Source organism: Alternaria arborescens (genome assembly GCF_004154835.1).
Source record: "Alternaria arborescens strain FERA 675 chromosome Unknown contig_7, whole genome shotgun sequence".
In the NCBI taxonomy this organism is placed as follows: domain Eukaryota; kingdom Fungi; phylum Ascomycota; class Dothideomycetes; order Pleosporales; family Pleosporaceae; genus Alternaria; species Alternaria arborescens.
The window spans coordinates 678637-700688 of NW_021167862.1; the positions used below are offsets into that span (position 1 = coordinate 678637).

The 22052-nt window shown below is 50.1% G+C and overlaps 7 protein-coding genes across 7 annotated transcripts; 5 read left to right on the plus strand and 2 right to left on the minus strand.

Annotated features, from left to right (window-relative positions):
* Positions 1-70: 70 nt before the first annotated feature.
* AA0111_g3988 (hypothetical protein) lies at positions 71-1752 on the plus strand (the record flags this gene model as incomplete). Its single annotated transcript, XM_028649935.1, has 4 exons — positions 71-557; positions 609-685; positions 735-1148; positions 1201-1752. The coding sequence occupies 4 exons, from the start codon at positions 71-73 to the stop codon at positions 1750-1752; spliced, it is 1530 nt and encodes a 509-aa protein (XP_028508503.1).
* Positions 1753-2036: 284 nt separating this feature from the next.
* On the plus strand, positions 2037-6981 carry AA0111_g3989 (hypothetical protein; the record flags this gene model as incomplete). The annotated part of the gene is made up of 5 exons (XM_028649936.1): positions 2037-2160; positions 2213-2729; positions 2794-3108; positions 3295-3504; positions 3564-6981. The coding sequence occupies 5 exons, from the start codon at positions 2037-2039 to the stop codon at positions 6979-6981; spliced, it is 4584 nt and encodes a 1527-aa protein (XP_028508504.1).
* A 3056-nt stretch (positions 6982-10037) lies between these two features.
* Positions 10038-10791, plus strand: AA0111_g3990 (hypothetical protein; the record flags this gene model as incomplete). The annotated part of the gene is made up of 3 exons (XM_028649938.1): positions 10038-10352; positions 10406-10528; positions 10612-10791. 3 exons carry the CDS (start codon positions 10038-10040, stop codon positions 10789-10791), a joined length of 618 nt encoding a protein of 205 aa, XP_028508272.1.
* A 2557-nt stretch (positions 10792-13348) lies between these two features.
* Positions 13349-14485, minus strand: AA0111_g3991 (hypothetical protein; the record flags this gene model as incomplete). Its single annotated transcript, XM_028649939.1, has 1 exon — positions 13349-14485. One exon carries the CDS (start codon positions 14483-14485, stop codon positions 13349-13351), a length of 1137 nt encoding a protein of 378 aa, XP_028508271.1.
* A 714-nt stretch (positions 14486-15199) lies between these two features.
* Positions 15200-17363, minus strand: AA0111_g3992 (hypothetical protein; the record flags this gene model as incomplete). The annotated part of the gene is made up of 2 exons (XM_028649940.1): positions 15200-17072; positions 17122-17363. The coding sequence occupies 2 exons, from the start codon at positions 17361-17363 to the stop codon at positions 15200-15202; spliced, it is 2115 nt and encodes a 704-aa protein (XP_028508274.1).
* A 312-nt stretch (positions 17364-17675) lies between these two features.
* AA0111_g3993 (hypothetical protein) lies at positions 17676-18762 on the plus strand (the record flags this gene model as incomplete). The annotated part of the gene is made up of 2 exons (XM_028649941.1): positions 17676-17859; positions 17918-18762. The coding sequence occupies 2 exons, from the start codon at positions 17676-17678 to the stop codon at positions 18760-18762; spliced, it is 1029 nt and encodes a 342-aa protein (XP_028508273.1).
* A 1471-nt stretch (positions 18763-20233) lies between these two features.
* Positions 20234-21553, plus strand: AA0111_g3994 (hypothetical protein; the record flags this gene model as incomplete). Its single annotated transcript, XM_028649942.1, has 3 exons — positions 20234-21028; positions 21082-21219; positions 21353-21553. 3 exons carry the CDS (start codon positions 20234-20236, stop codon positions 21551-21553), a joined length of 1134 nt encoding a protein of 377 aa, XP_028508268.1.
* Between the last annotated feature and the right edge of the window lie 499 nt (positions 21554-22052).

Below are 22052 nucleotides of genomic sequence, written 5' to 3' on the forward strand. Positions count from 1 at the left end.
GTAGGCTTCATTGTTTTTCCATCGCTGTTATTGATCTTTCGCTCATTTATCACTTTCGTTGACTTCCAACATGGACAAACTCGCGTCTTTCGTACTTGCGAGCCTGCTTTTAGGAGCCCAATCTGCTCTTGCCATTCCTACCGAGGCCACTACCAAAGCGTGTAAAGATATCAATAACGCTCTTCCTGGCAAAGTCTTGACCCCTGGGCTTCTCAAGCTTGAATATGAGCATGAGACGCAGCAGTACTGGGCTACAAATCTCCGCGAAGTCGACCCTGCATGTATTGTTCAGCCAGAGTCTGCTCAGGATGTATCCATCGCTATCAAGATCCTGAACAAGTACCCTACTGTTAAGCTTGCAACTCGAAGTGGAGGGCACGACCCAAACACGAATCATGCTGCTGTTCAAGACGGCGTTCTCATCACTATGACCAGTCTAGTTGGAGCGACGTACGATGCAGCAGAGGACGTTGCCTATGTTCGCCCTGGTGGTGAGTGGAACGATGTTATTGGTGATCTAGAGAAGAATGGAGTGGCTATTGCTGGAGGAAGGCTTGGTAAGTTTGAGATATTACAGATGATTGAGAACCCCGACTAATACAACAAAGGTCTCGTCGGTGTCGGCGGGTTGCTTTTGGGTGGAGGTTTATCGTTCCTTGGTGCTCAAGAAGGCCTCGCTGCTGATGTCAGTTTGCGCACAATGTCTTGATGAGATTCATACTGACTGGCCTTAGAACATCGTCGAATGGGAGACCGTCATGGCCAACGGATCCATTGTTAACGTCAACGCTGCGAAACATCCTGATCTTGCGCAAGCCATGCGTGGTTCCGGAAGCCAATTTGGTATTGTCACCCAGTTCAAGGCCAAGGTCCATCACATGGGCAACGTATGGGGCGGTTCTTGCATATATGACGAGTCAAAATCCGAAGCACTTTACGTTGCTTTGCACAACTTCATAGCCCGTGGTGCCGAAGATCCCAAGGCCGCCATTATCTTTTCGGACCTTGTGCTTGCAGCCGGGCTCAAGACGAAGGTTGTCTTCTACTTTTACGACAGCCCCACGCCGCCTACGTCGGGCCCTTTTGCCGACTTCTTCAAGATCCTCAACCCGCTATGTCTGCCCAAAAAACAAAAGTACTCTGAGCTGGTAAGTCCATGAACCGACCGTGACGTGATATACAGGAACTGACGATTGCTAGCTGAGGGCGAACGGCGAACCCGTCCGACTTTTGAACTCTCGTTCATTCTTCCGAACTTACACCGTTCCATATATCCCATCCCGTCCCCAGATGTACAGGGAGATTCGTGATAAGCTCGCTGAGCTCACTGGTGTCTTCCTCAACACACTCCCCGTCGTTCGCGCCGTCCAGTTCAGCGTTGACTTCCAGCCACTTCCGTCTCGCTTTGGCAAGATTTCCGAATCCAAGGGCGGAAATGCCATGGGTCTTTCGTCTTCCGACCCTGACCGCATCATCCTTATTTACCAAGGCGCGTGGAACTTGCCCACGGACGATCCTCTTGCTTTCGGTATCGCCAGAGAGCTGACGGCTTGGTTGGACAAGGTTGTGCCTCAATGGATAGCAGAGGCGGGGATGCCAAGCGACATGTACATGCCGTTATTCCTCAACGATGCTATGTGGGATCAGCCAGTCATGCAGAGTTACAAGGACTATGAGAAGTTCAAGACATTGCAGAAGAGTGTAGACCCGAACGGATTATGGAGTACTAGGGCAGGTGGCTTCAAGTACTAGGTTCTTGTCGTCAGCGTCAGTCCTTTGTAGGACGTTTCAGAGCTGGGGTCCATCTCTTAATACGTTATCTTGATTTTATCTGCACATAAACCGCTCAGAAAATTATATTCTTCTAGCCAAACAGGAAGGTGTTCTTCATTTAGCGGGGTCCACTATGCTGAAAGCGGGGTAGCTACACCTAGATGTCTGACTGCACCATTATGGTTGCCTGACTTGACAAAACTACAAAGCTTGGTCACACGGTTGCGTTCGTATTTGCAGTTGCTAGTTACAACACCACAAGCATGGCTCAAGCACCTCATGTCACCGGCTATGAACACGAAGACGCCTGGGATGTGGATTGGCTGCGCGTCGACGATATCCATGAACTACACTATCAACAGTTTGGCAAGAAGGATGGAAAGCCTGGTGGGTGCAACATCTCTCCGAGCCGCATTCGTTGACTTCTAATCCCATCCAGTCATTTTCCTCCATGGGGGGCCAGGTGGCAACTGTTCCAAATCCAACACCGTCTTCTTCAACCCCTCTGAGTATCGAGTGATTTTGCTCGACCAGCGAGGCTGTGGTCAATCGCGCCCTAATGCCAACACCACAAACAACACTACCTGGCACCTCGTCGCCGACGTTGAAGTCCTGCGTAAACATCTCAGCATCTCCAAATGGCACACAGTCTTCGGTGGCTCTTGGGGCTCCACTCTCGCTCTGGCCTATGCACAAACACACCCCGAAAGTGTAGGTAGTTTAGTTCTGCGCGGCATATTCACTGTGCGCGATATCGAGCTCCACTGGACGAATCACCCAGGCGGCGTTCAAATGCTGTTTCCTGACTGTTGGGACGAATTCATCAACTTCCTTCCAGAGGAGGAACGCTCGGATCATATTGGCAATTACCACAAACGCCTTATGTCTTCTGACCCTTCGATAAGTCACCCTGCAGCCACTGCATGGAACAAATGGGAGCTTTCAATCAGCACTCTGTACGTGATTACTATTAGCGAACTGCATCGGAGACATGCGCTGACCTTGTACGCCAAACCTTAGATACCCGGACCCCAATGCATTCAAGAAACTTCAAGACCCGGCTTATCTGCTAGCGCACGCAAGGCTCGAGATCCATTACTTCACCAACAAAGCGTGGCTGGAAGACGGGCAATTGCTGAAGAAGGAGAATGTTGATCGTATCAGGAACATTCCGGCAACAATCGTGCAGGGGAGATACGATGTCGTCTGCCCGCCGATCACGGCGTGGAACTTGCACAAGGAGTGGCCGGAGAGTAAGCTGCATTTTGTAGACGATGCAGGACATAGTGCTATGGAGCCTGGGACGAGGAAGAAGCTAACCGAAGTGTGCGACGAGTATGCAAAACTGAGCGTCTAGCCGTGGGCAGCGAGGAGTTGTTGGTCGGGCACTTTCTCTTGTGATTGTAGAAGAATGCGTGTCTAGCTAGCGTCAAATCACTATCGATGGAGTTGACGAGAAATTAAGCCGTGCTTCTGCCCTTGATATGCGGGCCGTTTGGAAATTGGCTGACTAACGCCAAGACCGCTTGCCAACCTTGGAAAGAAGCAGAAGACGGCTGCGGGCCCGCGGAATCGATGCAAACAGCACCAGCAGTCTTCAGTCGAGTTACCGAGTGCCCTCAATGTGAGTGACGTAATATGGACTATGGCCATCACCCCCCTCTCAACTACGGCGCCACCACCCGAAGTTATCGATAAACATGAACGGGCACGCGCATACGAGATCGCCGCGTGAGACTTGCCATTCTGCGTCATGAAACGCGTTTCTCATTGCTAACAAATAGCCCTAGATATCTCTCTGCCGCATCGTTTCCGTTCCAGATCCCAGAAGGGCCGCCCTCCGATCCAGTCCCCAGCAGCGACATAACCCTCAATGCTCTCGCCCAGCATGGCGTGCACAAGATGGATTGCGACCGCGCGTTCATCTCCCTCATCGATAACCAAACCCAATTCATATGCGCAGAGATGACGAGACACCAGTCTCTTTCCAGCGCAGATCCGACCGATCCGTTGTTGCTGGGTACTTCTCGAATCCCCCTCGATTGGGGAGTATGTCCTCACACCATGTCCATCTTCCATGGACGAGCGGTATCTTTGCCGGATAGTCCGTATATTGTTGCCGACAGGTCCTACTTTTATATAAAAGACTTTCGCCGGATTCCCACTTTCGCAAAGCGTCCGTTTGTGGCTGGGCATCCATACATGGTGTCTTACCTTGAGATACCACTATTTGCAATGTCTGGACATATATTGGGAAGCTACTGCGTGGTGGACAACAAGGAAAGAGATTTCCTCCATCCAAAGTCGTTGAGTACTATGCGGGAAGTCACTTCCGCCATCAGTGCATACTTAAACATGAGACGCGTCGAAGCCTGTAAATCGCGAGCAGCAAGCATGATGCAAGGTCTTCGCCAATTCGTAGCTCCGGATGAGCGCGATGCACGCAATGTGGTTCCAAAATCTGTGGCCCCTGAACGTCCCAAGGCTCACACAGATCCATTCGATCTTGATGTCTTTAGTGCTACTACCCAAAGAGAATCCAGTCCGCTATCATCTGGCAGTGCAACGACACGCATCGCTGGTTCGGTGTACGAGCCAGCTTCCATCGTTATTTCTCCGCAAGACACTGATTCGAGGATGGACAAGCCTGACTTGTCCATTCAGGTCGAAGATCTCTTTGTAAGAGCTGCAAATGACATTGGCTATGCCATGGATTTGGATGGCCTTGTCTTCTTTGACACTGTTTCAGCCGGTAAACATAGAGGTGGTCAGTCGAAAGATACAGAGACATCATCGTCTCCAAACGACTCCTTTGCGACACCGCTCTCCTGCTATCAGAGAAGCACCGCAGTGGGCCAGCAATCAAGTTTGGAGCTGTCGCAGTCCCTCATCCAACGCTTAACTACAAGGTACACTCGAGGGCATGTCTTCGCTGTAGACGAACACGGCGTTATCCAACACGGAGATGGCAGCGAGCCAGACTACAGTCCCAATTCTGTTGAGGATAACGAATGGACTGATCTCTTCAATTCTTTGCCAAAGACGCGATATGCGATTTTCCTGCCGATGTGGCATTACCAAAGAGAAGCCTGCTATGCTACATGTCTAGCATGGGTATCTGACACTGGAAAAACCCTCGATACTGGTGACGTCAATTCTTTAACAGCTTTCGGAAACTCGCTCATGGCCGAAGTCTTCCGATTAGAAGCTTCGGCAAATACTCTATCCAAGTCGGACTTTGTTTCGACTATAAGCCACGAGCTACGTAGTCCATTGCATGGCATATTAGCGAGTATTGAGTTGATCCAAGAAAACATGCAGGGATCAAGCTTGATGCCGGAAATTACTATGATCGAATCATGTGCCTTCACTCTTCTTGATACCTTCGACCATCTCTTAGAATATTCCAAGGTTAATAGTCGTGCCGGCGTCGGGAAAGGTGGAGACCATTCCATTCGTTCTGGTCACCATGTTCATAATGGTGCAGTGGCCGTCGACTTAGAGCGTTTGGTTGAAGATGTCATCGAGACGGTCTCAGTGGGCCATGACCATGCTTCGCGACTCGTATCCGGACTCAATAAAGAGCGCCAGGATACATTAGCTGATTCGCGAGAAACGACTTCAGCTGAGCCTGTCGTCCTCACTACACACTTCCAGAGACACTGCGATTGGACAGTAGCCGTTGAGAAGGGCGCCTGGAAACGAATTCTGCTCAATGTCGTTAGCAACGCGTTGAAGTATACCAGGTCCGGTTACATCCATGTAGACTTGGAATTCGTGGAGGCCGCAGATGGAGTGCAAGCTGCAGACGGCAGACAGGCTCACATCTGTCTGTCTGTGACAGATACGGGAGTGGGTATGAGTGAGGACTTTCTCAAATATCATCTCTTCACGCCCTTCACGCAAGAGAATATATTGAGCCCAGGAACTGGTCTAGGATTGAGCCTAGTGAAAAGCATTGTAGAGTCACTACAGGGCAACATCTCAGTCTCCAGTCGCTTGGGAGAGGGCACGAAGATTACCATCAACATCCCAACCAGCCAAAAGATACAGAGGCCGAGCCTACCAAGCACGCAGGAAAGCCTTCTGCGTGGAAAGACGGTCGGTCTGCTCAGTCTGTCCTCGCATCGGGATTCAAGCAATAAATCTTCCCCATGCATCGTTTCGCCACCCAAAGCACTTGAGCGTTCTATTCGCAACATTTGTGAGGGCCGCTTTGGCATGAGCGTCATCAATGTTTCGATAATCGAACCTCCAACCATGGATATAGTCCTCATTGACACGCATGCGCTGGACACGACGCATGCTTACGATTTGAAAACTCTGTTCCCTGTGTATGCGGCAAGCGTCTGTCCAGTCGTGGTCGAACTGGGCAATACCAAGGCTACACTTCACAAGATCGGCACCTGGAGTTCCATGCACACGATGTTAATTACAGGAAAGTCGCTCGGATCTGCCATAATATCAGCTCTGAATGACGTGAATGCCAATGGAATGGAAGCCCTATTGCCACCTGCGGAAGTCGAACGCGAAGCCGAGACAGACCCATCGGAGCAACTAGGTCAACACGAGACTTTTCAAAAAGCAGATACGTGCATGGAGACGGTGGCACTTCCGCATCGTAGCCTACCGTCGCAGAACAAGTCACTTTCCGACGCTGTGACACTTCCTGCCCCTCAGCCGCAATCATCACCACAGCCAACTGTCCTTCTCAAGCCCAACCCTGCTTGTAGATTTCACCGGCTACTCCTTGTGGATGATAACCCGATAAACCTCAAAATGTTATGCGCCTTTGCCACACGCCTTCATGTCCCCTACTCTAGCGCTACTGACGGCGCAGAAGCAGTACGTCTTTATCAAACTGCTATTGAACAACAAGGGCCACAAATCGCGTATGATTGCATCTTCATGGACATCAGCATGCCAGTCATGGACGGCTTTCAAGCCGTATCCAAGATTCGAAAAATCGAAGATGATTTGATGGAAAAAATCATGCAGTCACATTCCAACGACGCGTCTGAGCAAACTCTAGACGGCGCCACTTGGGACAACAGAGGTGCGCCACGAGCGTACATCTTCGCACTCACAGGTCTGGGTAGTGAGAAGGCGCGCAGACAAGCGAGGAGTAGCGGATTTGATGAGTTCTTACTTAAGCCGGTGAGATTCAAGGACGTTTTACCGTTGTTAGCATCGGTGCCGACACCATGAGATGGAGGTGTCCTTAACCGTACGGTTCTTTCTTCTCGATAGCTGCAATTTTGTGTAGACTATGCCATGTGATATTGTATGGAAATTAGGGAAGTTCAACTGACTAAGAGAGTATGTATATGTAATGATGACCTTGTTATGAGAGGCCGGTGGTGTCATAGCTCGTTGACGGTGACGCTTGCAGATGCCCAACAGTATGTTATCACCCTCGTATGGCACTTCCAGCTCATACCTGCCCATATTCATTCTTCCACTTGATCTGGTGAGCTTTCCCCTATAGCTACCGACCACAGTCAAAGGTGACTAGATTATACTATTGCTCCATACAGCTTCTAAGATGCCCTCAAACAAGGTGCATAAGCAGCACCCACCTGCAAGTTGCCACTTTGTCGTCACTGCGAAAAGCTGCCCGGTTATCTCATATCGTATTGTGGTACTCACTGGAGCTATGTAACCTCATCATCTGATAGTAGAAAGCAGAAAAAACAAAGGATGGGAGTAAGCCGCGAGACTATATGTAGAAGGTGACAACCTGTACATTTGGTTGGCTAGGGAACTAGCCTAGGTCAAACATCCATACGTGGTGGCTTGCTAGTTCTTTGGATAGGTAAAAGCACCCATAGTGGTATATGTCGTTACACAGAAAATGTCTCACTCTTAAGCGTTTTAGGATACGTCACACTGTTACATTGCTGTTCGTGGGCGTGAACATGTGATGACGCTGTGGCGTCGTCGCTTGAGGAATGCTTTGTCTCTGGTCTTCGCTTGAGTCTTGTTGAGGCACTAATGGCGAGGTGGAGTTCTAGCTTGGAGCAGACAGTGGTGACGGTTTATGCGTGTAGCTAATAACTGAAACCCGCGGAGAGTACTCATACTCAGGTCAAATGAGGTGATCGGTGGAAGGATCACGGTAAGAGCTTAGTAGAATGGGACGGCCCCGAGGCCGTATTGGCGTCATCTCTGACATGAAGCTACTAAGATATGTTGTGCGTGGCTAAATAGTGATCAGAGCGTTCGGCTTGATCCAAGACAACATGAAGCTCACGATGCCAGGTTCTCTATAGTGCCAGAACCTGGAGTCTAGCGTCAAGTAAGAAGACCCTTCGCTTAGGCACGTGTATGTTGCACTGCGTTACGGTGCAGATCGTACCGAATAGCCGGTGTCTTTATTTTCACTGGTGGAGATTGTCACGATATGCTTTTTCCCTTTGGTTTCTTTGCTAATGAAGGGAAGTTTGGTAGCATACAAGGTTGGTTGCAGCGGCGGACAGGTAAGAAACCACGGGCCAAATACCTGGCTGCGGTTAGCAGGTGCCCAATCACTCGGCTACTTGCTAGCTACCAGCTGTTAAGCTTCTCCGCTATTGTTGCGTCCTAGAGATGATTACTGGGGCACATCAGAAGCCTGGGTAATGTGCCAAAGCTACGATACTAGCATTGCTCAGTTTAGCGCAAGATCAAGTCAGCCAGCGCACACCTATTGAGGTTCTTTGTCAATGGTGTCATACGGATCCTCTTCGTAAGTCACTACTTGGGTATTCTAATAGACGTCGTGGCATTGCAACAAATAAGCAGCGACGAGCGAAGTGGAGTTGCCGAATTAAGGGTTCAACGACAACCGTGAGTACCCAGGTAGCAGTCTGAGCCAAGGCACTGACTCCTCTTTGTTCTTCGCCGAAGTGAATCAGTAGTTGTATGACACAGGTACGGCCAAGATCGGCTGAAGCGCGATTCAGGCGACCAGGGACCTCCGCTGCCTTCCGAGGCTCGACTGGATCAAAAGAAACGTCACATTTATCGGACCTTTTGTTATTGCTTCTGGCGGACCGCGTGCACGTAAATGAACATGTCGCATTCTCCTTTTTCGGAGTAGTAGTATGTATACCGGTGCACGCCGTGAGATTAATAAATACGGGTGACTTACTACCCCGGTATACACGTGGTCCAGACATCGGTCCCGGCTGCCCCGAACAGCGAAAAAGCAGACGTGATTATGGCTTGGCAGATTTGCTCTATCGCTAGCTTGGTGCGCCGGCATTTGTGAGTGGAGGGACTGCGTGCCTGATCGTGCATATTCAGCGGCAGTACCCGGTCCACGGGTAAGATCGACGAGCCGCACCGCTACGGCACTACCACACCCTTTTTGGCGGCATTTGACAACAAAGCGGCACCAAATGGGCCACCTCAGCTGAACTGACGCAGGTCGACAAGAGAGACTCGCACATACAGAGTAGTGATCTACTGTACTACGGCAATACAAATATCTTGGCAAGAGACATTTGGAAAATGATTGGCAAGCCTTAAGCCTCCACTGTGAACTTGGACGCCAATTGCCATTGCGAGCCCTAGGATGCGTTAGTGCTGTATACCCAGCATGCGTTCTCTCTATGTTCATAACCGGGTGTTGCTCATGGACTGGACAAGGAAAGTGGAGCTCGAAGATGTCAATCCCTTGTATCGATTTAGCCGCAGAAGCTCCACTCGGTGATGGATTCTGGTAGATCTCTCTAACAGGGACTAGTCTGGTCGGACTTTATACTGATCACTGTGAACTGACACCAACTACGATACTGAAGAGAAGAATATGTATTGGAGATGCCGTAAAGGAATCTTGATGTGGTACGCTCGTTATATCGGCACAAGCTGTGACACTGCCACGGAGCTCCAACAATGGAAAGGAAAAAGGTGCAATGCACTGGAGATTAGGGTGAAAGCGGTCAAGCCAAGGTGGATTATAGTACAAGACTTCATCTATCATTGAACTTTATTCTTTTCGACAGTAGCGCACTCTGCATCGCCTAGCCTTTTGGCAATAGGTCTGATTGGCATCTCAATGTCCTGTATAGGAGGATCAGCAGATCTAGTCACCTCACAGGGTGGTGGAAAGTATTCACTCCGAGAGCTTGAGCTTAGCTGCATCTTGCACCGTGTATAAAGATGCTGCCGCCCTTCATCGTTAGAAGTCATCGCACAGCTTCATCTCTGCAATCACTACTCCTCGATCCTCATCGTTTAAGCATCAGATACCGGTCTTCTAGCCATCAATCACCGCAAACATGGTCTCATTCCGCAACTTCTTTACTGCTGCTGTGGCTCTCTCTGTCCCTATCGCTGCTCAGATTACGCCTGCTCAGGTTGTCTCCAACATCCGGACGGTGACTCAGAAGAGCCAGGCGCTCCAGGCACCAGCTCAGAGCATCACTATCATGAATGGTCCTTTGATTGTCGTTGGCCAGGGACCGTTTCCCCAGATCATCGCGGGCTTTACCGACATTGTGTCCACAGCCACCACTGCTATCAGCCAGATGCAAGGAATGCCTCCTGTTCCAGCCGGTGCTGATTCTGATGCTATCTTTGACGCCTTCCGCGAAGTCAGTACTACAAGCGCCTTCTGGATGATAAAATGACTGACGATCAAAAATAGTTTGTCCGTGTCCACCAGGCTCTGCTCAACATACTCATCGGAAAGGCTGGATTGTTCACTACTGTTCCGTTCATTGGCCAGCCCGTAGCAGCTGTGCTCAGACAAGTCGAGAGTGTTGTTGATGTGAGTCCTTTTCCCAATCTCCCATGTTTCTCTGGATACTATCCCCAACGATTATATTCGCACTTGCTAACGGCTATCTACAGACTATCGCATTTATGTTGATCGATACCGTTGAGTCACGTGCTTCTGACTTGCAGAACCAAGCGAACTCTCTCGACGGAACCTTGACCATATGCATCAACAGCTACAGTGGTGTTAGCACTAAGCTAAAGGCAAAGCGCAGCCTCAGGTTCGCACGCCGCGAGATCGCCGCCGCTGCTTAAAAAGGTGCTACATCAGAGAAAAGCAGTTCAGACGGTACACAACAGGGGAGGTAGCTGTGAACAAGGTGACGATGGGGTTGTGAAAGACTGTCGTCATATGATGTGGGGTCCATAAGGTCCTAGACGATCATTACCACTTACTTGTACATTTTCGTTTGAGCACTGCACTCTTAGACAGTCAGTTATATAGTCAATGTAAAGCAATGTCTGTCGCAACATATACTAGCATGGTTACAACAGATCTTCTGTTGCCTGATCTTTCAAGCATACTTTGCAGCCAGTCAGGCTACTGTCTAAGTTCCTCATGCACACTTTTCGATACTGGAATGTGCTTCAAGGATACGATACAAAGACACGTAACCTCCTCATATCATGTGAAGAATGTAGGGCCAATTCATGCAGATCAACTATTTCACCCGTCCAATGTAGTGCAATGAAGTCATCAAAGATGTTCGTTCCGCCTCTCCTTCTACTCTTCCACACCCCCCATTCCCACTACCACAACATGTTACTTGTTCCAATCATTACCTCATATTTATAAGCGTTCGTTAAGATATGAATGGAAATCAATTTGCTGCAGATAAGTGAGTCTAGAGATCTCATCCTTGTGTTACGTGATTGACTGGTCAGCAACCTTGAAGTAAGCGCTATGGCTTAACAGGTAATCACATTACGTCTCATGTAGCTGAACTGTTGTTTCATTTGCAAAGACGGGCTTGTTGCCTCAGGCTTCTGCTTTAGTATTTAACTATATCTGTATGGCTTTTTACTCAGTCCTAGCATCACTTTCCCAGGGTTCTCCGCGGTTGAGATCGCTTTACTAGTCCTCTAACAGTATGTATACGAAAACCGCTCAAATAAGACCATGACAGAAAACTTGGGGGTGGAATTGATCTAGCTTCCTGTAGAGATTCTTGTAGAGCTTCTCAGTCGGGTATGTCGCTTCCTGGACGGACATCGAATATCCTTAGGGACAGAAAGTATTCATATGATAACAAAGACCGTATCGCTGCGGTCTATATGCAGAAAACTCTGCCTCGGCCTAATTTGGCTGCAAGTATTTGATATGGTGTCCACAAACTAGAGTCTGAGCTTACTCAATTACTGCTCGAGCTATTTCGACACCTGTCTACCATCTTTGCCTCCCGCAAGCGAATAGCGACTATACGTTTGTGCTATTTCAAAAAACCAAATATGGTGGACGATCACAAATCATTCATATACTGCGAGAACAAGCATAGCACTGTGAGATCGGGTGATGCCGCACATATGATAGCTCAGTATTCTTTTCATTACCAGATGCTGATCGTTCAATCGGAATGACAGTTCTGTTACAGGAAATTCATCATCAGTGAATAGACTAGCATTTTAGAAGTATTGGAGTTGTCTGGTCTTCCTGATAGTGTAACATCCATCCATTTCTCAATGGAAGGCCTTCATAACGGAGGCAGATGCGGTTTGAGGAGCCGCTGTCAGAGTTCTAATATCATATCAGCAAAGCCGTCTTCATGAACCCCAAGTCTTGGGGCAAAGACTACGGAGAACCTTGAGATTGGAGCTCACGTCCAAAATATGAACCAGAACCATTCTGATCTATCGGAAGCTATTCCACCACTATCGATATCGAAATACATGAATGTCAACGCATACCTGAGCTTCTGATATGTCACAGCTGAGAAGATGTCCTCTCTGGGCATATTATGTCCCACTCATATAAACTTCTACAATCGCTGAGGCTTTTCGACCTGTATACAAGTGAGAACCCACTCTGGAGGTCTATCGACCACACAAAAAACATGGTAATTCCTTTGGAGAAACACGCCGAAATCTGACGAATGAATCATTGAAATCGACCTACCAGTCATTGGGAAGATTACCTGAAATCTGACATCTTGAAATCTCCCAAACCAACTCAAAAACATGGACTTTTGAAAAGACAGACTTCGTAGTATGTCGGACCACGACACTTTCAATTTCGTTGCTTTGGACTTATATGCCAGGTGTTAGGCAATATGACTGGGGTCAAAGTAGCGAGCGTCCTTGTTGCTAAGGAGGATTCTCTCCAGAGATATGCTAGAGAGCTGGAAAGACACCGGAACTCAAAGTAGAGACGACCTCAAAGGTATTCTATGAACAGGTAGCCGTAAGATGCTCTGCAATAGCTGTGGTAATACCCTTCCTGATCGGGCCTTTGTAGTTGGCAGGAGGGCTCTACAACGGCACCCGCATCGACAACCTTGTTGATGTCTTCGGCAGAACTAGCAAGAAGCCTGCTACCTTGACGTTCATACTCTCATATATTTCTGATGGTAAAAACTGCATGGAAATGCACTTATATTTGATACATTGGATATTGTTGGGTTGAACCGTAACTTCGTAATACATACATGGACAGGTCGTTGAGACCAGATCAGACTACCTCTACATGAATTTCGTGCTCATGCTTTCGCCTCAACTCCTCTGGAATTTATCCCCAGCAAGTACTAGCACCTCTCAAATACACCTCCTCTCCTTGAGCCAATCTGTGAGAGCTGTCTATTAGCCCTAAGTTTACACATTACTTGCTGATATCATCACCCCAGACCTGCTTAGCGATCTCGACACTCAGTCTGACCTTGGCCCACTGCTCTTCTTCCGTCAACTCGTTGCCCTCAGCCGTAGAGCTGAAACCACACTGGTGGCTCACACACAGCTGGTCTAGACCCTTTGGCGCAATCTTCGCCGCCTCATGTAGCCTCTGGATGATTTCATCCTTGTCATCCAGAGTATTCTTCTTACTACTCATAACACCGAGCACAACAACTTTATGTTCCGGCAGATGGCGCAATGGAGAGAAGTCGCCAGATCGCGCATCGTCGTACTCGAGGAAATACGCGTCGACGTTCAGTTCCTTGAAGAGAACCTCGGAGACGGGCTCGTAGCCACCGGAGGCAAACCACTTGGAGCGATAGTTGCCGCGGCAGAGATGGATGCCGATCTTCATGTCTGAAGGTCGCTTCTCGATGGCTTTGTTGATGAGCTCGGCGTATTTGCGGGGCAGGGTGCTGAGGTCTTCGTTGCGTTCTTGCTCGGCGGCTTTGCGCATATCGGGGTCGCAGAGATAGGCGAGGTTCGTGTCGTCGAGTTGGACGAAGCGGCAGCCAGCCTTGTACAAGCTGTCTAGCTCTTCTTGGTATACGCGCGCGAGGTCTTCGAAGAAGACGTCTAGGTCGGGGTATGCGGAGATGTCGATTGAAGCGCGACCGCCGCGGAAGTGCACCATGGTTGGTGATGGTATGCACACTTTTGTGCTCGCGTTTCCGCCATTGTTCTTGATCGCTTGCTCGAGGAACTCGAAGTCCTTGACTTGAATTGCCTCGGGGTGGCCCAGCTTTCCTTTGACCACCAGTGTTGGGGGCGAGAAGCCATCCTTGTGCCTAATGTTTCCTACCTGACCCTTCTCCTCGATGCCAGCGAGGTGCTTGAGGAAGTCGAGGTGGAAGTAGGCGCGACGGAACTCGCCGTCGGTTACAGATCGGAGTCCATTTTCTATCTGCTGCTTTGCAACGTTGTTGATATGTTCGTCTTCGACTTTGCGGAGTTCGTCCGCGGTAATCTCTCCGTTGGCAGCTTTTGTACGTGCTTCAAGGACGGCTTTGGGGCGGAGGAAGGAGCCAACGTGGTCGGCACGGTATACACCAGTGGGAAGAGGCATTGTGTATAGTTCTGTGCGATGGTCAGGGTATTGCGGCACTGTTGTTTGATCAACGCTTACATGGTATGCTATGTTATGGAAGTTGTTGTACAACGAATGGTTTGTCTGTCAAACACAAGAATATCGCAGTTTGACTAAAGGCTTAGCAGTAAGCAGAAAAGTTGAAATGCATCTGCCGAAAATTTGTACACGGCTTGTTCGCTGCATAATCGCATGATGTACCCATTCGCACCTAATCCTGAAGCTACCCCACAGCGGCAGTTGTTAAGTTTGTTTAGGGGCAAACTAAAACCCTGGATTCGTGGTGCCGAGGAAAACCCTGCACGGAGAACCCGCTCGCAATGGTAGCTGTACCGCGAATGAAGGCTTGTGAGACATGGGAATTGCAGGCCAAGACCTTGTGTATACGAGAAGTTCAGTATTGGTGACTTACCCCGTAGTACTTGGGTAGGGCCGGGTGCTGGAAGCTCCTGCAGCTTCTAGAGGGGTTGGGAATGACGTTTGGCGGGGTACTGTAGATCGCGCCACCCCGGTCTGAGACCGAAGACCGATCCGCCTCTTCGTGTTCACAGGCCCTTCACATGATTAAGCGTCAAGAGTATCTGAAACCGGGTATATTGAAACATGTTAAGGTGATATGAAGTAGAAAATGTATGTGTGGTACTAGGCAGATGGCCAAACAAGCATCTTTTGATACCTGGTGTCGTCTTTTGTCTACGCAGCCTTCACAAGCTTCGCTTCTAGAAGCTCGCCGAATTGGCCTTCCCACAAGCCCTCTTCCTCTTCGTCTTCTTCCATCAAAAGCGCGTCGGCAGCGTTGTAGATGCGGTTACCTTTGCTATCGAACTTCTTCTCCCTTTTCGGGAGGTCGCGCAAAGCAATTTTTAGCTGTATCGTTCCAGCACCAGGTCCCGAATCGCCTTCTTGCTCAACAATAGCTGTTTTGTAATCACTAATCTCTGGTGTGACGGTGACAGGATTGACGGTGAAGAATTTGCATGCGATAATGGCGCCGGCTTTCATGTCGGACGAGGTGAGATCTGGTAACGTGCTCATGTCTTGAGGCAGCGGTGGTAGATCAGACTGCGCAGCCATCGCAAGATCTTGACGTAACTGGTCTTCCAGTGCTGCATGTATGGTCTCGGAGTCGGGGTTAGTTGCTGGCGCATCGTCATAGTCTAGTATGATCTTTTCTTCCTCCTCTTCCTCTTCTTCAGGCGTTGCTTCCTGCAGCACGTAGTTTCGCCTCTTCTGCTTCTTCTTTGCAGCTTTGTCGCGCATAAGCTTGCTGGCTGGGTCCCAGTGCTGTTGGAATGGGAAGGGCGGAGCGCTCAGCTCAAAATCTTCCTCCCAACATTCGAATGCAGAGAGGTTGACCCGTGTCTTCCAAAAGTCGGGATCAGAGGCACCCTCGGGCTCCGAAGGTTCTTCAGGTACTGCCTTCGCCTTGGTCTTCCTGAGAACAGGTGCAGCCTGCCGAGCAAGTATCCGACCAATGGCACGAGTATCTGGTCGCAACCTTCTTGAGAGAGCCTCTTTCTTTGCTGGCTGTGTCTCTTCAGCCAGAGCGGTAAGTGATTCTTCTGTCTCTTCTATAGCCGGAGTCGTTGACTGTATAGGCTCGTCTGCCGGTGTTGTCGCATCTGAACTTTGTCCAACCTTGGCCATCAGATCTTGTTTCCTTCGCTCAAGCTCTGTTGTATCGTCGGCAACCTCCTCTGTCGGCTCGTCTTCATCTAACCGTTTTCTCTTGCCTTGAGACTTGGCGAAGGGCCGTGTATGTTCCGCTTCTTCAGTTTGACCATATCTTCCTTGTTCATAGTCGGCCAGATCCGCGAGTGTTGCATTCTCAGGAAGCTTACCCGAGGCTTTGAGGCTGCGCAGACGGTTAGCCTTTGTACGTCGCGCGTTCCTCAGCTTGGTAGCTTTTAGACCTTGTCCAGGGGGTACATGCTGTGTATCTGGACTGGTCTTGCGACCGTCCTTGGATGACAAGACATCGGGTGGGGAGCTTGCGTCGCTATCGTCGGAGTCGGAATCGCTGTCGCTCGAAGTATCTGAATCTGAATCTGAATCTGAGGTGTCTGAACCGCTAGATGACCCATGCGACTTTGCGACTGCGTCTACGTCTACGTCTGATTCTGATTCTGAGTCGGAATCCGACGCATCAGAAGATGAAGTCTCGCCTTGTGCCTCGTCAGGAGCAAAGTCATCATCGTCTTCCTCGCTGTCATCAAATGCTTCTATCTCTGGCTGCTTGAACTGCACTGATTTGGCTGCCCGTTGCGACGGCGATGTTTGGCTTCCCGGCCGCTGGTGGTTGTTGAGCATGGCGAGTTGTTCGCGCACTTGGGTTGTGTCTCCGTGTTCTGTGAGCAGGCCGACAGCCTGAGCATCGTCCTCAGCCTGAACGTCGTCCAGTCGGCGTCGTTTGCGCGGCGGTATGCGAACGGCGGGTCGATTAGGCTGTCGCAGGTAGGGCCGGCCAAAGGGAACGCCGTCGACAAGGTGCTGGCCTCCATCTGAGATTTGGTCACGGCCGGTGAGGGTGCGCGCGCGTACTTCGGCAGTCATGAGTGGGCGGATGCTGGCAACGTGTTAGTATCGACCAAGATGCAGAATGAAGAAGCACATACGAGACATGGTCGTCTTCCTTAAGCGCGTGGGCCACGGGCATAAAGTGCAGACACTCGAAGCCGCCCACCTCGACGACATAGTGCTCCAGACCCCAGTGCTCTGCCTCGAGCGGGATGATGAGGTTCACGTCTTCGAGCAGACGCGTGACGGTGTATGCCTGTGTGCTGTTGGTCTCGGGCACACTCCACACGACGTTGGCGGCAGGGAGGCCGTTTCTCTGCACCGTCAGTCGAAGCCTCATGTTGGCGTGTCGAGTCGCATTGGTTCGCGTGTACAATGCGATTGAGGCGTCGCGAACTTTTGGAAGGAGCCAGGCCATGACGATCCACTCGTGCATCCGACGCTAGTGCCCTCCCAGTCTAGCGTGTCCCCTGCTTAGTGGATTCGACTTGTCACTGCCCAGGCAATGCAAACACCAAGTGTATTACCACCCGCGCATGACGCAATATCTAGCTCTAGATTCGCATAAATAGCAGCAGGAGCAGCTGGAGATTGCATTCCCTTGTTCGCGAGTCACTGCAATCCCAGTGCGAATATCACACCATCTGCCAACATGCCCGTGAGTATGCCCATCAGTACGCTCAAAGGCTCCTGGAAGCGCCTCCTCGACGACGAGCGACTACGCCGATCGTCGCAAGTCCTTTCCGTTATCGATCAGCATGTCTGCATCTTTGGTGGTGAGGTGAAACCAAGGGAGCCTATAGATGATAAAATCGATATCGTTTCGCTCAAGCCTGGTAGGCCTTCTTTTCGTTGCTAGTTGGCCATCAGGGTGCACCACTAACAACGCCACAGATGCAAAGAGCTTAGAAACTAAAGCCATATCCTCAGCACCCACTCCCCGCGTTGGAAGTGCGTCAGCTGTACTGAATGGCAACATGTGTCTTTTCTCCGGTCGAGGTGGCATCGACATGGCCCCTATAGAAGAGCACGGTGCAGTGTGGTGCTTCGACCTAGCAAGCTCAGCATGGTCCAAGATCATGCCCGCTGATTCATCTGCCCCATATCCACCAGCTCGCAGCTATCACTGTTCTACTAGTGATGGAAAGGACACTTTGTTCCTCCACGCCGGATGTCCAGCGAGTGGCCGCCTTTCAGATCTGTGGATGTTCAACGTCCATGATTGTACATGGTCACAAGCTCCTGATGCTCCAGCACCCCATAGAGGAGGAACTTCCATCGCTTACAGTGGGGGCAAACTCTACAGAATGAACGGATTTGATGGCACTACCGAGCAGGGTGGTAGTATCGATATATTTGATATAGCCAACAACACCTGGTCAACCGAGACGTTCAAGGCCGATGGGAATGATGGGCCTGAGGCTCGTAGTGTCTGCGTGCTTCTACCAGTTAAGCTCGCTAGAAAGGACAAGCTTCTCACTCTCTTTGGTGAACATGATCCTTCGTCGCTTGGTCACGCTGGCGCAGGCAAGATGTTGAAGGACGTCTGGGTATATGATATCAGCGAGAAATGGTGGACACAGCTACACCCTGAAGGCAGTGATGGTTTCCCTGACCCCCGCGGCTGGTTCGATGCTGATGTCGTCAAGGCTGAGACCGGCAACGACAGTGTCGTCATTCATGGTGGCCTAGGCGAGAACAACGAGCGACTAACTGACCTTTGGCAACTTGTCTTCTAGATCCAAAGCACCATAAAGTAACAAGCAACGTGCACCGCAAGACTTTCCATCGTACGCCGCGCGAGATGCTGTATTACGAATCTACTCAGTATCGAGCTGCTGTTCTTCCTGGTTGGAATATCACTGAGAAGAGAAACTCAACGGTCACTACAAACCATTCTAGAACAGCCTGTAGTAGACTGCAGACGTCCTCCATTGCCGAAGAACAGTTCAAATCAAAGAAGGGACCGAGCTGTTCGGTCTCGTTTGACCCGAGTACCGCCGCGAAAGATCGTTTCTACGAAGTTTTGGCTGGCTGGTCAAAATCCCGTCGTCGGAATGTGGGGATGTGTGTAGTGTAAATAGTGTAATATTTTATGTTTCTTGAGTACGACAGTCTTCATTTGTAAGTTGCGACCAGAAGGCAGCTGTAGGTCCACGTGGATACGCGATGCGAGGAGTCCGTCAGTGCAGTGTTGTGTATTTTGGTGTTCCAGATTGTAAGACGACGCGTAGATCTTCGATGATCGAGATCCTACTCTACCTAATCGGCATCCTGTCCTTTCCCGTACTCTCAACTGGTGTAGAATCTATGAATGCATCTTCGGACGTGATTTTGTTATCCATCTGATTGATTGGCAATCCAATTCACACGCAATGTACGATGGCTGCAAAGTGCGTGTTGCACCTCGGCTGTACGACCCCGACTTTCTGTACGATGATCCTACGCACGCGGCATTGAGACTCGGTATGCCTTGTTTCGACTACGAAACAAATGAGATATTTGGAGAGGCATGAACACAAGGTTTGATGGTTCGTACGAGGTCTTCGCACGAAACCAATTACCTACAATTCAATGCTAAGCTCCACTCCACATTCCGCACCCGCCTTCCGGCGCGTCATCGCTTCCCCGCACATCGAACTTTCGGAAGGACTTAAACGTGTAGCAAATCGCACAAGATGCGTCGCGCCATTGCGAGGAAGACGTTGTCGATAGTTTGCTCTCGACATTGTTTTCTAGAATGCATCTCACGGTCCTTGCTTGGGCAGCTGCTGTGGCTCTTGTTGCGCGTATTCTCTTTCCGTTCTTGAGAGCCGTCTCCTCACCATTGCGAGATGTACCGGGTCCAGTTGTAGCGCGTTTCACGAACTTATGGTATCTCTGGCGAGTGAAAAGAGGTTCGTTTGAACACGATAACCTTGAGCTTCATAGGAAGCATGGTGAGCTTCACCCTTCCATTAGCACTTCTGCTCCTTAGATACTCATACTTATACTTCTACCATAGGCGAGATAGTTCGCTACGGTGCAAACCGCTACTCCTTCTCTTCGCCGAGCGCGCAAAAGATCATTTATGGCCATGGCGCCAAATTCCCCAAATCCTCGTGGTATGCAACGTGGCAGAACCCACATCCTGACCAATGGTCACTGTTTGCCGACCAGTCTATATCACGACACAGCGAAAACCGGCGCCAATACCAGAGCGCTTATACCATGTCCTCGCTTGTCAGTTACGAATCGTACGTTGATGAATGTGCGGATTTGTTCAGTCAGCGCCTCCAGGAGGTAGCGAGTGCGGGCGCGTATGCCGACATGGGACATTGGCTTCAGTGTTATGCTTTCGATGTCATTGGCATGATAACGTTTTCGAAACGGCTCGGGTTCTTGGACAAAGGCGAGGATATCCGTGGTATTCTCGCGGCACTCGAGGATCTCTTGTGGTACGCCACTCTTACAGGCATTTACTCCTGGCTACACAAATACCTAGCTCCTGTTAGGAACTTTCTTGCTGGGCCCAAAGGAACAGGAAGGGCGTATGTGATGAAATTCACACAAGAGTGTATTGCGGAGCATCAGCAGGAGCAGACCAAGGCCATACCCGTCGATGAACTCCGAGCTGAACAGGGCACGACGAGCATGGACTTCCTCACAAAATTCTTCAAGAAGAACGCAGATAACCCCAAGTCTTTCAGCATGTCCCATCTTCCCATGGGCTGCGTATCAAATATGACCGCCGGTTCAGACACTACCGCCATCAGCCTCTCTGCAATCCTCTACTACATGCTCAAGAATCCACAGACCTTCGAGGCATTGCGCCAAGAGGTTGACGAGCGGCAACGCGAGGGCAGGATTGGCCATTATATTACCTTCAAGGAAAGTCAGGATATGCCCTACCTGCAAGCCGTCATGAAGGAAGCGCTGCGAATGCATCCCGCCACAGGCTTACCGCTCGAGCGCGTAGTACCCGCTGGAGGAGCGACAATATGTGATCGATTCTTTCCCGAGGGCGTAAGTTGCCGTGTATGTCAAATTCGCGTATGCCGTGCTAACAGCTTGGATAGACTATCGTCGGAATCAACTCCTGGGTCGCCCATCGCGACACGTCAGTTTTCGGCCCCGATGCCAACATTTTCAGGCCTGAGCGCTGGCTCGATGCAGACAAAGAGAAGCTGAGTCTCATGGAGCGAAGTTGGATGCCGGTATGTCACCTTGTTCGGCACATGCCGCCACTGCCTTATCCTTCGTTTCCACACTCGTAACGCCACTCATCATCCATACCCTTTTTTCATTCTACTTCCCTTTGGTGGACAGCAACTAACAGCCTGGCAATAGTTTGGTCTAGGCTCCCGAACCTGCATTGGACGACACATTTCGCAGCTGGAAATGTCCAAGCTGATACCCATGCTGGTGCGCGACTTTGATTTTTCTCTCGCCCCCCACCTGCAGGCTGCGGACTGGCAAACGACTAATTACTGGTTTGTAAAACCGAGGGACTTCCAGGTCAAGGTTATGATACGACAGCAGGACCGCTGATCTAATGTTGAGGAGCAAGTAGCAGCGACGGTCCGCCGGGTAGCTGAGTACCCGGTTCTGGGTGCGGCTGCAATTTGTATGTTGCTATACTTGGAGTGATTGATCGAATAGTTGAGCAATTGAGGTATCGATTGACACTGTAACGTGCAGTAGTGGGGTAGGCATACAGGGTACGACGGTAGGACCGATGCATGATAGCAGATAACAGCCCGATCGTACATAACATACCCTGTTGTTGCCGTACCGACGACATCTTAGCGACCATGATGATGCATAGACGGAATACATTGGAACAAGCCGTGGTGGCGTTCTCGAATTCAATCTACACATTCTGGAATCTCATAGCGCCCGGCTGTTGCTCCGCGAAATGTGCCGACCCACGTTGTTTTTCAGTCCGCGTCGCTATGTATGTATGCATGCATGCATGTATGCAAGGCTATGGACCAGATGGATTACCACCGGTAAATCCCTCGTTTAGGTCATGAAGCCCGTGTTTCTG